The 14,324-nt window shown below is 46.0% G+C and overlaps 1 protein-coding gene across 4 annotated transcripts in view; it reads left to right on the top strand.

Moving 5' to 3' along the window:
- LOC122525093 (basement membrane-specific heparan sulfate proteoglycan core protein) overlaps nt 1–14,324 on the top strand; it is a 64,473-nt gene that overhangs the window by 30,058 nt on the left and 20,091 nt on the right. For all 4 annotated transcript variants that reach the window (XM_043647708.1, XM_043647706.1, XM_043647705.1 and 1 more), the window contains 10 exons: nt 3,948–4,055; nt 6,339–6,455; nt 6,785–6,898; nt 7,023–7,136; nt 8,076–8,183; nt 10,278–10,394; nt 11,084–11,233; nt 11,586–11,750; nt 11,918–12,028; nt 13,323–13,436. In XM_043647708.1, coding sequence (XP_043503643.1) covers nt 3,948–4,055; nt 6,339–6,455; nt 6,785–6,898; nt 7,023–7,136; nt 8,076–8,183; nt 10,278–10,394; nt 11,084–11,233; nt 11,586–11,750; nt 11,918–12,028; nt 13,323–13,436 — 1,218 coding nt within the window. The remainder of the gene's footprint in view (nt 1–3,947; nt 4,056–6,338; nt 6,456–6,784; nt 6,899–7,022; nt 7,137–8,075; nt 8,184–10,277; nt 10,395–11,083; nt 11,234–11,585; nt 11,751–11,917; nt 12,029–13,322; nt 13,437–14,324) is intronic.

Below are 14,324 nucleotides of genomic sequence, written 5' to 3'. Positions count from 1 at the left end.
GAAGGAAGGCACGGAATAACGTTCCTCTCGCTCGTCGTTCTTATTTCCCCGAGATTGAATTTTTGCGTAATATAATTAGGTTAGACTGTGCGATCGAATGAGAAAAAAAAAGTAGCGGATAATCCGAGAAGCCATCCATTAACCGTTGCTTTCCCCTATCGATGGCCCGTTTTTTCGATTACACTCGTGATCTTTAATTACGGTCATTCGTCTTAAGCAGGTGGACGAGACACACACACGCACGCGCTTCGTTTTATCTCTATCGCTATTCGCTCGGAGCTATCGATATTTCGCGCGACTCTCTTTTTTCGTTAGCAGTTGTCTCGTTCGTTACGCATATGCGCCCGGAGTGATTAAAATCCACGAGCTTTCGCCGCGTCGTTAAATTTTTATCCATCTACTTTTTTATATTAACTCCGTGCATATAACTACTATGTCGGGAGGACGCGTATACGTTATCGCGAGCCGAGGGTCTTTGGTAAAACATAGCAATCGTTTCTTTGCAATTATTCTTTGACGATAATCGATAATCGATAAAGAATGCGAGTCGATTAAACAAGTTTATTTAGGCGATTCGAGGATTAAGCCGAAAGAAGAATCGACGACGACGGCGTCGCGACGAGTGCGTATCGCGAGCGAAAAGTAAATAAAAAGCGTTCGCGTATCGGATGTGATATTTGTTAAGCGCCGTTCAAAATTTTCGCGTCTCTATAGGTGTATCGTTTGATGATATTCGTAAATTATCTACTATGTAACGAAAATACTATAAATATGCGAAAAATACGTTTGGCATATTTCGCGAGCTTGGAACAATAACAACGAGAGAGAACGTTCGCGCGTAGGACGCGTCGCGTCGATCATAAATTGTACAGTTTAATTCTATGCCGTTATGCATGTATTTCCATATATTTTTTTTACCTTTTTTTTTTTCCCCCTTTTTATTTTTTTATTTTCTTCCTTCGTAGAGCAACAGCTTTCGAAACGAGAGTGTCGCGCGAGCTTCGCAAATACGATCGAGTCTTGAAAGTTTTTCAATGAAATGTATTTTAGAGAAAAAATCCTACGAGAAAATCCATCGCTTGGGACGATAATAATTATTATCTCGTTTCCCTTTTTTTTTCTTTACGCTTCGACTGCGGCGGCGTTGTATTTTTCGTTGTCTCTCCGTTTAAGCGACGATATATCTCGCGCGAGGGGACGTCTTTAATTGTAGCGTTTAAATTGCAAATCGGCCAGCGTAATACGCGCGAATACGAATCCCTGGCGCATAGGATCGAGAGCGGCCGAACGACGAATTTTCGAAGCAAGACGTCTTTTTCCTTTGCTCGTTACTTCGCAACGCGTCGTCCTACGATTTTTCATGCAAATTTCCTTATAAAATCGATGTTAATTTTTGTAAAATGATTACCACCGCCATTTATGTGACAATAATGTTAACCGAGCTTCGGCTACGCTCGCCGGAAATTCCGTTGACCGCGCGTCGCTCGATCGTTTGCCGTTCCGCCTCGCAAAATTCCCATTTTATTTTAGATCCGATCGAAAGATCTTCCATACGCGTCCCTCGACAACAATTTCTAAACATCCAATTTGCGACGCGATGCCGTTTAAACCGACTAATATTCTTCGAAGAAAAACTCGCCGAGGTCAAAAGTTTTTCCCTCGGTAGTCCATTAGAAGCGGTACGGACGATTTAGCAGAGGGAGCTTTCACCGACGCGCAGCTTTTAGGTCCAGCAATTTGATGCTCGTTGCTTGTCATGCTAATATCCCTCAGCTTTATAGCGTACCGCGTTTTTCTTCGCGTCGTGATATATGCGCGCGTATCTCACCCGCGCGATCTTTCGTAACTCGAGCACTCCGGAGTATCGCGACATCCTACCACGCCGCCACCCCCTTTTCCCCCCCCTTTCGCCCCCATTTTACAGAGCTACGCGTTGTATTTTTCGATCGTCGAATTACAACGGAATTCGAACGAAAGGGAGAGATGATACTCCGTAAATAAGGAAGCTTCGATATTATTATTATCTTTCTTATCCAATGGAACGAATAATTATCTTTAAGATCGAAAGGTCGTTTCTTTTCTTTGCCCGCGTACAATACCATTCTCGTCCGAGCACCAGCAGCAGCAGCAGCAGCAGCAGCACCCTATTGTTCGCGATCCGTGCAAAATCGTAAAAAAGCTTTTTATCGTTCGGTAGCGAGAGAGTCAAAGGTCGACGCGTTTCGCAACGACGTTTTTGCGACGACGTTTTTGCGAATCGACGACTGCTAAATGAAAATATTTCAGGAGCACGTCCGATGTAATCTACGCGCCAACCTCAAAGAGTTTATCTTCCCGTTCTTCGCAATCTTTTTCGAGAGCTCTCCGCACGGTACATTGATAATCCGATAAAAAGGTGGCGCGTTGAGAGAAAATAAAAAGGGAAAAGATTCCACTCGACGAGGAAAAAGATATCGTCCGGTGTCCGAGAAATAAATTCACCTTGCGCGACGACGCCGGGCGAGAAAAGTTTTTCCTTCCTCGTAAACGCTCGCGGCCCGTTGCTCGCGATATTAATGTTCTCTCGTTACGATAGCTCTGCGAAAAGTAGATGATACACGAAGGGGATCCTCCAGTCGGCCTTTCGCGTTCTCCTTGACACGGAATCTCCGAGTAGCAATAGTAAATTAGTCCAACCGAAACATCGGTCGGCCGCGGCGGCCTCTTCGCCCTAACGAGACCGAGCACAATTAAATCCTTAGGGCGCGAACAATGCGGCTACTTTACGGAAGGTCGTCGTTCGTTCGATAAAACGAACAAACTAACGAGAAGAAGAAGAAGAAGAAGAAGAAAAATCCCGATTACGCGATTTTCTCCTTTATTCGACGCGCCTTTTGTCGGCCAATCGATCGCGAGTCGAGCTATAATTGCTATTGCGTAAACTCTCGCGAGAAGAGAAGAAATTGTTTCCCGGCCCGACTACTCCTAAAGTTGTCGGGCTTTCGCGACAGCGCGTCGTCGAGGCGCATGCAATCTCGCCGAGTTGTGCTGGGAACTTTGAAGAAAGATAGAAAAAAATGAGAGTCATCAAAATGTATATCGTAAACATGGACTTTGGAGAGTTGTTCGGTTCTCGAGGCCGAGAAGTTTGCGGAAAAGGGAGAGAGAGAGCGAGAGACCGGCGTTTCGACGATTGACTTTTACCTGCTTTGTAAATAGGACCTGGATGGAGGTATTTTCCAGTTGGGGGGGCCTTAAACGCGCATTTGGGCGCGTCGAGTGCGTCATCGAGTCGCAGTTTCTCGTGTCAAAGCATACCTTTCAGTCAGGCACCTAGCCGCAACTCTCCTCCTCTTGCTCTCGTGCTTTGTCTCGCCCCCCCCCCGCCACCCTTCGTCGTCCCTCCCTTTCCAAGTACTTTTTTCCGAGCAAAGCCGCAACGGGCAAACAGCGCATTCGATCTATTCGCGCCGATAATTCATTCGAAGAAAGAAGAGTCGAGGAGGAGAAGGTTGTAAAAGCGAAACTCGCGCTCTCTCCCTCTCGTACATATACGTACATGGCTAGCGAGCGAAAGTCGATCCCTTGCGACGCGATCGCTCTCGCGTTTGAAATGACAACGTAACTTTAGAGCCGAGTCGGACGCCATTTAGCTTCGAATGCTTTTCAAACGTACCAGCGAAATCGGAGCCCTTCGCGAACGATCTTACCCCGTCTACGGGTTACCTTGGTCGTCCTTCGATATATGTCCGTGTTTACAAGCGCGTATCGATATTTAACGCGTTTCGAAAAAAATGCGAAGGCGCCGAGTTCTCTCTTTCTCTCCCTCGCAATAGCATCGAATTGCTATCGTCGCTTCCTTTGAAATCGCATCCGACGCCTCTTCGAACTCTCCTATTAAATGGACCGGCCCCTCCCCTCTTCGAGGAAACAACTCCGTTGAAATAATTTTCTTGTATTTTTTTCAGCGTGCACCTCGAACCAGTTCAAATGCAAGAACGAAGAGTGCATCGACGGAAACAGGCATTGCGACGGAGTTTTGGATTGTCGAGACAGATCGGACGAGTACGATTGTCGTGAGTATCGATCTCCGTGCGAGCGCATTCGATTGAAAATCGAACCGTTTCTCTATGTGTGGAAAATGTTGGTTGCTTGGCAACGCTCTCTCGTGTCCATTTAAAAAAAAAAAAAAAAAAAAAAAACATTTTATCCGCGTAATAATTGCGCGCTTATATACATATTTTCTTGTGTACGTGTTTGCGCGTAATTCGTCTAAGCTGGTTGCGCGCGCCGATTTATAAAATACAACGCGGCGTCTAGTCGTCTAGCGGGTGAGCTGGAATGTCTAAGCGAGCCGTCGTCCACCGTGGTGCAACTTTCGTCCCACGCATACCACCCCTCCCCATAAGGACGAAAAGCTGTTCGAACTAATGGCAAACTTTTCCACTCTCTGATATTTCAGTCGTTGGAACGATATTCTTGCTTTTCCTTTATCTCGCTTCTCGCCTCTCTAGGAAGAGGTTTATTTTTAGCCTCGAACCAGATAGAGATTAGCGTCAACGCGCCGAATAAGGTGCAAACGGTCGATATTCATCGACGTCGATTAGTACCTACAACGATCAATTATTCAATTTCCATCGGATCGCGAATAGCAATTATAGATAAACCCTTTGCACTCGTATTTAATTGTAGTCGGTAAGCGTAGCTCGACGCATTACTTTTAGCGATCGTTCGCCCGCGGCGGAAAAAGGTTACGATGAGCTAGCTGCTGCTGCTGCTGCTGCTGCTCAATAATTCTAATAGCTGTGACAATGGCGATGGCGTGCAAAGAAGGGTGGCCCCGTCGGTCGAGGCCGTTGCACTTTCGGTGCCGAGCACCTAGCGCCGATCCAGCTCTTTATTATTTCCGGCGTCTTTTGTCGAGGCACCCGACCGCTTCCGGTCGCGCGTTCTCCGACGCCTAATCGCCGAGCTAGATTTGGAATAACTTTTCCCTCGCCCCATCGATCCAATTTTCTACCTTTCCGAAAGGCAACGTACGCGAGTTAATACTTGAATTTCTCTCTCTCTCTCTCTTCCTTCTCCATTTTTAATTCGATGGTTCGTTAGCAATTTCGCAGCCGATGATTGGCGGGAGTCGCGGTGCAGCGTATGAAAACAGAATGGAAAAAAAAAACGGAAAAAAGTAGAAAATAAAGAGAAAGCAGCGGCAGCAGCAGCAGCAGCAGCAGCAGCCCCTTTTTTCAGCGCGGGCAAATCCGTCCGGGCCCTTGCCGAACGAGATTTACTCCCGTTTATTAAGCCGCCCTAATAACCGGCCACAATTTTAATCCGACGTTAATCTGCTACGGTCGCGCCGACCGAACGCGCGCTCGGCCCTTTCCTCCATCAGCTCTGTCCAGGAATTTCACATTTCCACCGGTTTAATCAAATTCGGATTCGCGAGGAAACGCGTAAGGAGGAACGTAGGAGAAAACAGAAGGATAACACGCGTAGAGCTCTTTTTTCGCGGCGTTACGCGCCTCTACCGAAAAAACCATTGAAATTCATGGCTCGTAATGGAGAGAGGCACGTACGTACGCGGCTACGGTAAATCGTTTTAAATCGTTTTAAATGAAAACTCGATTGGCAACGCATGAGCGCTACCAATCGAGCCGAGTCATATATTTCCCGCTCGCATTCAAATCTATTCGACTGCGATTGTATTATCCGCGGTTTACCACCTCCCCCGTTTCTCTCAGTTTTTTCGTTAACGCGTCTTTGAGCGCGCGGTGCAAAGGCAAGGTGTGTAGTAGGGCTAGGCTTGTTACGCTAGGCTCGTTACGCTAGGTTTGCCGTGCTAGCTCCTCCCCCGCCCTCTACCTGCTGCCCATCGATTTCTGCATTTCACGCTTCGCGAAAAAGCCCCCGCGGTAAATTAAAACGCAATGCGATACGTGACAGTGACGAAGAAATATTTCTCGACCGTGAGCGTGCACGTTGCGTCCCATTTCGTTATTAACAATTCCACGACGACGACGACGACGACGTTGCAAAACGCGAGTCTTTTCTATAGTTTATTCCCTACGATTATCGGTCTTTCGCATTTCTATTTTTTCGCTTTTCGCCAAAGTGCCTTAACGCGTATCACTCGCTTTCTACTCGTTCGTAACACGTTACATGTGTCTTTGTGATCATCGAATTTTCTCGTCTTACGAATCTTTTCATTGGGATCATCGTCATCGTTTTCCTCTGTGCGTTAAGTGTGTCATCATCTCATAGATATCAACGCTTCCCGTAAAAGGAAAAAATCCGTTGTCTCGCAGTAGATTGTCTCGCATTTCCGCACAGATTTTTCTCTTTATTCGTGATTCTTACAGCATGCAAAGAAGACCAATTCGAGTGCTCGGCCGGTTACTGCGTGGCCCTATCTCGTCGCTGCGACGGATACGCCGATTGTTCCAACGGGAAGGACGAAGAGAATTGTATCGATACGAGTATGAGATATTATTTACTATACTACTTGGCTACTCCGCTCGGAGAAGCCCAATTAAGGTGAAATAACGACGAGGCGTTGCGTCTTTTCCGCTTCGCAATAGGGGGCGAATAGGGTGCGAACAGGGTGCGAATAGCGCGCGCGCCGAACGGACGCGCGTCGAGGGGCTTTCGAACGCGCGCACCGTAAACACCAAAACTACCCTGTCGCTGTTTTTCTTAACGTATTTTTGTTACTTTATTTTTTCATTTCGTTTTATTTATGTATGTTTTCTTTTCGTTTATATTTTTTCAATGCACGAACGCCGCGTACACCCGGGGGCGCGTATAGCAAGATGCCGAGAGGACGAATTCGAATGCGGCAGCGGTACGTGCGTCGACAAGATGGCAAGATGTAACGGACGCTTAGACTGCGACGATAGTTCCGACGAATATAATTGCACTGGTATTATTCATGTTTATTCGATTTTTTTATTTCCGTTTATTTTTTTATTCCGTATGACCGTACGCCGCTCGATACTATTTTATCCGCTCTTACGTTTTTCTCTCCCCTTTCGTATTGTTCTCAGTGACGACTTGCAGCAGCGATCAGTTCCGTTGCACCGACGGTACCTGTTTGAGCATCGACAAGAGATGCAACGGCATGGACGATTGTCGCAACGGCGAGGACGAAAATCAGTGCGGTGAGTGACGCTTCGACTTTTCGCGACTAAGCGAAATAATATTCTTAGCTAGAAATTGAATTTATACGAGAGAGAGAATGACGCGATCCCCTTGTCTGCTGGATCGTACATCGAATCTACTTCCATCCATAAATGCTACGATGTCATCCTCTCTGTACTCGTGTATTTCGCGTTAACGCACGCGGAATCGAAGGATGGATTAATAATAGGTAAATGGAAGTTCGATCGAGAGTTTAACCGACTCGCGTCGTATTTCCGCGTCGTATTCCCCCCACCCCCCCACCCCCCTAACGACGAGGGGACCCCACCGATTTTTCCTCGTCAATGAATGTCCCCTCGTAAAGGAACATGCGATTAACTCTTTGCTTCTTGCGATACGCGACGACCTTACCTCGAAACTTCCTCCTCGTCGATCCTTCTAAAGGGGGCATATCTTTGGATCTAAAAGGCTAACTTTTTATAGAGTTCCTCCGCGTCGTTAAACTTTGAACAATCTCGAGATCTCTCATTGGAATGAATCCATTCGGCAAAGTATTTCTTTTTTTTTTTTTTTCTTTTTTTCACTTTTAACGATCGCCAAGGTTTCCGAGTTAAAGCGTTAAATGTTTGGAATCGATATGGTCCAATTACGGGAATTCGTCGCTTCCGACTTATTTTCGCGCGCGCGTTATATCCTCGTCGCGGATCTTTTCATTTTTCGCGTCGCTTCTCCGAAATGTCGACCATTTTATTCGATCATCGAATTTTTCCCGCCGACCAAACATCCGTCCGAGCGTGTTCACGGGAAGTTTTAAAGTTGATCGAAGGCCGAGGAGGAAACGGTAAGACGGTAAGGGTAAGAAGAGCTTTGCTAAAGCGGTTGAGGGTGGATAAGAAAGAAAGGGTTGACGACGAGAGAAGCTTCGCGCATTGAGTGTGTGCTGCTGGTGTATGGAGCAGGTTGCGGAGATGCGGCATTTCGGTGCACGGACGGCCGATGTATAGGCTACGAGTCGCAGTGCAACGGGGTGAACGACTGTTCCGATGGCTCGGATGAGAGGGATTGCGGTAATTATGCCATTCATATCACATACTTACTACATGCCTTCTTTTACACCTAACAACTTTTAACCTAACAACACCTAACACACAGTCACGGACAACGAGGACCACCCCCGCCGCCGACCAAATTCTCTCGCGACGAATTTTCCCCGATAAAAGATAAAAACTTCTTTTACATTTCCATCTTTGTTCGTTCTTTTTTCTTCGTGATCAAAAAACCTTCGATTCTCATTGTTATCGTAGAGAAGTACCGGCGACGAAAGATTTTTAATTCCAAACGCTTGGAAGCGATCGTGAGAAAATTGTTCGACGCTAAGGAAGAACGACGACCGAGCGAGAATAGAAAATTCCAAAAGAGCGGAGTCATTTTAAAGGAGAAACATTCGATTCTTCGAATCTGTTCCGGATATATTTCGAAGAACGATACGTCGAATAATCGTCGATGCGCTGCCATCTTTCGAAAACTCGCCAAGCAATGGATCGATTATTGGAAATATCACGAAAACGATCGAAACGAGGAGAAGAAGAGAATCCTTTCGTCGTTGTTGAGATCTTTTCCCGAGTTGGAAAAACGCAAATTGAAAAATTGGAATGCGAGTCGAGCCTACGATTCGAATTCATCGGAATATTCGACGGAAAATATCGGAATTTCTTCTACTACCGATTTTCCGAGCAGGACCACCGAACTTTTGGAAGGTTATTCGACTAGTACGGAGGAGCGATATTTCGTTAGGAGCGAGGAAGATTCGATCGAGAGCTCGTCCGAGGAAAATTCCAGCCCGACGACTTTTGGTTCGTCGACCGAGGGGGGGGGTTACGATTACGAGACGCAAGGGTCGACGGCGACGCCGACGGCGATCGATGACGAGAAAACGAACGAAACGCACCGTCAAACAAACTCCGAAGAGCATACCTCGGAACGCGGCAACTTTTCCATCGAAAAATACTCGAACGAGACCGTACCTACAGTTCGATCGGACAAAAATCATTCGGAATCGAACGAAAATGGTAAGGAAGGACGTTGGACGACGTCGCGTTACGATGATTCGAAAGAAACTATAACGGAGGAGGAGGAGGAGGAGGACTTCGAGGACGAGGAGGACGAAGAAGACGAGGAGGAGGAGGACGAAGACGACGAGGAGAATTACATCGACAAATGCAACGACGACGAGTTCTTTTGCGACAAGGACAAGTGTATCCCGGAGGAAGGAGTTTGCAACGACGTTTTGGATTGTCACGACGGCACCGACGAGGATATCAATGCCTGCGATTATTACAATTTCGTGAAACAAACGTACGAAGAAGCTAACGCGAAGCCTTGCAATCTCTTTCAATTTTCTTGCAACGGAAGATGCATAAACGCGCTTCTCTTATGCGACGGCGTCGAAGATTGTACCGATGGCAGCGACGAAAAGGATTGCGGTTATTACGTGGAAAAAGGTAGAGACGGTGTCCCTCGTCCGTTCTTTCTTCGCCTATACTTTTTCTATCTTCTTTCTCGGTGCTGTAGAAAATACAAGAGCTTCCTTGGAATTAGAAAATCGAGTGTGTCCATTGTCGGTACGCCATCGAGCATTGTTTCTCTCTTTGTTGGAATTGATCGGTAAAAATGGTCGAAGAAACGACGCATCGCCGATTCACCCTCGGCTGTACATAAACCGTGTTAACGCTCGATCTGCGTCCCACCCCCACACACGTACACCCCTACACACGTACACATCTCTCTATCGTAAGCTTATTTACATCGCTTTATATGTTAGAAGACGCGTCGTTTAGACGACGAGAGCAAAGATTCCCGATAATACGATTAACGTAAGAGAATCTCCCCCGATCGTCGAGACGAGACGTTCTTCGAAACGCTCGCGATCGTTTCGAAGCGACGACGACCGTTGATCGTCGCGCGAGCTTTGTGTGTTTTATCGGTTTAACGATAAATGCCATGTCGCGGCTTGTCGCGGCTTGTCGTGGCTAAAATCGCTTTAAATGTGTCTTTCCTGTAAATTGTTTGTAGCTCGTAAGCCTTTTGTAGGGGAATTTTGGTGGAAAATGTCGAGATGCCGCGACTGAAAAACGGGCTCTTTTGTTTTCGGCCTCCGGTAGGTTTGGCCCCCTGCCCTTCCATGGACTTCACCTGCGGCGATGGCTCTTGCATACCGAAGAATACGGTCTGCAACGGATTCGACGACTGCCCGAGGGCAGAAGACGAGCTTAATTGCGGTACATAACCATTTACCCTTTTCATGATACTCGTAGCAGCGGCAGATCGATCGTCGCGTCGAGGAGAGACATGTCCAAAAATTAGCCGATCACATTTGTAAAGAAATTTCTAAACGCATTTCTATATCGGACGATCTCTGGCGCTGCTGCTGCTGCTGCTGCTGCCTTTCATGAAGCTCCGCTTCGCTGATAAGAGTTCCGAATTACCGACGCTTGTCGATATCTATCTCGCTATCGCTTAACTCCTTCTACGATACGCGTTAAGATTTAAGATGAGATAATATTTTATTCCTCGCGGGGCTTTTCCGCGAGCGACTTTGTCGACTTTTAAAGCGCACCTCCCATGGCACACCCCGTGGCACACCTTTTTCTTATCGTTAATTAGTAGCTTTTTATTCCCTCCGTTGGCCAAGTCGAAAGAAAAGTGCGCGGCTTCGTGAAATTAAACGGTCTCGTCGACTCGTCGAATCGAATAAGCGCTTATTACCGCGAGGAGCCCTCAAATAGACTCTCTTTCCTTGTAGAGAATCGAGTTTCCCTTTTTTTTTTTTTTTTATTTTTAATACTACCTAGTTGCGCGAAACTTATACGCATTAGAAAAAAAGATGATTGATTTATTATTATTATCATCGTGTGTGTGTGTGTTCTTTGCTCATATGTCACACGCGCTGAATGACAAACAAACACAGACCAGGAATGTACGCCAACGCAGTTCAAATGTCTCGGCGAGAACAAGTGCATCGAGGGTATCTACAGATGCGACGGCCATCCGGATTGTCCAGATCGCAGCGACGAGGACTGCGCTAACGATACGATTATACATACCAGCCTGCCTACGAGTACGCCTTTTTATCTGTGTCTTTGTCGCTTTCTATACTCTATCATTTTCCTTTCTTCTTCCGATCATCGTCGTCGCGAGAGACGAAAACGATCGGTGGTGGTGCTCTCGCGCGACGATGACGTTCTTAGAAAATCTGTCAATAGCAAAAATGTCGCTGGTGGTCTTGGCTTTCTCTTGGACGATATACTCCTTAAGAAATATCTATCCAATAGCGTGTCGCATTATCCATATAGCTCTCTGGCACTGTTTGCATTGCTCTTTTCGCTCTTTCCTCTCTTTCTTTGCTCGTTTTCTATTTCGCATCGTTGAATACGTTTGGTATGCGTGTATGTGTGGTGGTGTGCCGTCAGCAGACCGAACCTGGCCAGGATGGGAGACGACGACGACGAGCAAGAAAACGAAGGAATGCGATCGTAATCGCGAAATGCGCTGCGACGACGGCAAGTGCGTGCTTCTCAAACGTAAATGCGACAATATCTTCGACTGTCTCGATGGTAGCGACGAGCGCGGTTGCGGTAAGAGCTTTTCTTCCGGTATTCTTTCCTTTCTCTCTTATCTTTACATACGTTTCATGCTCCTGACGATTCGTCGAATTACGATCGAACGATATAATCTCATGTTTTTACCTTGGAGGAAGCTTTATTCGTAAGCTTGTGTGTACGTGGCTTGTGTCTGATAAAAGGAATCTGCACGCCTGCCGAGTGGAAATGCGCCAGTGGCGAGTGCTTGCCGGAAAACGAAAGATGCAACGGGATACGCAATTGTGCCGATGGATCCGACGAGTCTGGATGCGGTAACTATTTACTTCCTCTTCATCATTTTCACGCGGCAACAGAGATCGATTATTCGATCGTCGACTAGACACTTTCCAAAGTCAAAACGTATTCGCTGCTAGGGATTACAAAGTACACATTAATGTTTTTAAATCTGGGGTCGTAATCGAAACACCGGAAGTAATTACTTATTCGACGTTAATCAGGGTTGACGCGCGCGAATACCCAAAGTCGTATCATTACTAGCTAAATTTACACGTTGCATATGTCATATTTTATATACTATATTTATCGTTATTTTATTGGCGCGTAGAAAAATTGGAAGGGTCAACGGTCGAATAAATAGGACGTCCGTTCGCGACTATAAAATTAAAAGGACGGACGGACGGACGGACGGACGGACGGACGCGTTTGTTTATCCCGTCGAGAAAGCTTTATCAATTTCTCAAAGCCTCTCGTTATCCTTGATCGACGCGACAGTAGTCATCTTGTCTTTTATGCCACGGAACGTTGTACCTAATAAGTGGAACGATCAATCCAAACAAATATATCTTCGTTCGCTCGCTCGCTCGCTCGTTTGTTCAACTTTCTCGATATATCTACTACTACTACTACTACTACGTAATCTTGCATCTCGGTTAAACTGCGAGAGCACACGAGCACACATCCGCGCGCACAGCTAATCACGTTCGCTCGCGTCGTACGCCAGCCGAATACGGAATAAGAATTTGAAAGGTCAATGAAAGGCCTGTAATATCACTTTATCGCACGTTCTCCTGATTAACCCACTTTATCTTATCTTTCATTTTCTTCGAGAAAAGCGAAAAGAAATATTCAAACGCGGTGATGCATGCGTTTCAGCCTCTTCTTTTGTTCACCTTGCATTCTCGAGGAGAAACTTGGAGAGTAGACGACACGAGTAAAGATGTCATTAAGAATTGTTTGGGATTGCACGTTTATGCATAAAAGATGAACGCACGTTAGAGAATCATTTTAAACGGGGTAAAGCTAATCGTTACACGTACATTGTATTGTATCGTACGAGACGCATGTTTTCTCCTACTTAAATATACTTTTTCAAATATATCGAATAATTTGGCCTATTACCGATCTAACGATAAGAGAGAATGTATCTCGACTTTGTAGAAACGCGTAAGACGCGTAGTAGGTATAATACGATATTACTAACATAGATATAGAGATTTGCTAATTGGTCCTATTGGGTGGCACCTTTGGAAAAACTAATGGGAAGAAACACTAACGCGAGTCAACGTTGCCTATGCACGATAATATAACGTTAAATAATTATTGTAGTCACCGAATGTCCGCCTGGAAAGTTTCGATGCAAGGACGGATTGTGCCTCGACAGTAAGAAACGTTGCGATGGACGATCGCACTGCTTGGACGGCTCCGATGAGATCAATTGCCGTACGGTCACGATGTGTCTCTGCATTTATATCGACTATCGAGCGATAGGACAATTCTTATCCCATACTTTGGAAACAACAAATATGCGCTTAATAATTATTTGATCGTGGTCCGTCCGATCGTCGATAAAAACGAGATACGAATTGTCCTAGCGCGGAAATTTGATCTATTATATTTCTCTCTATCTCTCTCTCTCTCTCTCTCTCTCTCCGCAACGTATAATATACTTATCCTTTATATTCTTTTTTTCTCTTACGCTCTTTTCTTTCGTCTCTTTTTCTATCTATCCTGTATCGTATATCCTTCGTCCGCTTTTTTATACTTTTGTCTCTGTACTTTTTTTTTTATCGTATCTCCTCCTCTTCTCCGCTCTCGATCTCACAGTAGAATCACGTAATGTAATCTCAGCAGCGTACCGGCTCGTCTCTTACGCCAGCACGTCGCCAAAGAATTACTCTCTATATCTGGGACTTTTGAAATTCTTATTATTAACCGATGTTTCCAAGCGCGTTTCCAAGCGCGTTTCCAAGCGCGTTCTTCTCTTCGTATTCTTTACGGTATCTTTACGACGAGATAATGCAAAAGTTGGATCGAACGCGCGCTTATTTGTTTCGGCGAGAGGGGAGATCGCTTCTCCCTCGCCCCTTCGCGTCTCGTTAAGAAGCTTCAAAAGTCGCGCGCGCGCGCGCGAGCACGCATATATGCGCCAGGTGGAAAGCGTTAATCTTATTTCGACGGTGTATCGACCGTTTGCGTTTTAGCCGGACGTTGACTGGCATTAACTCCGATGCCGGACATCGTCGGCGACCTCGTTTTTGACCTCGGCGCCATTTCCTCCCTTTTTTTTTTTTCTTTTTTCCGTCCCATCTCCTCTCGTCTCTGCGTATC

Source organism: Polistes fuscatus, unplaced genomic scaffold, assembly GCF_010416935.1.
Source record: "Polistes fuscatus isolate 324 unplaced genomic scaffold, CU_Pfus_HIC Scaffold8, whole genome shotgun sequence".
Lineage (NCBI taxonomy): Eukaryota > Metazoa > Arthropoda > Insecta > Hymenoptera > Vespidae > Polistes > Polistes fuscatus.
This window is presented reverse-complemented; position numbering and strand designations above follow the sequence as displayed.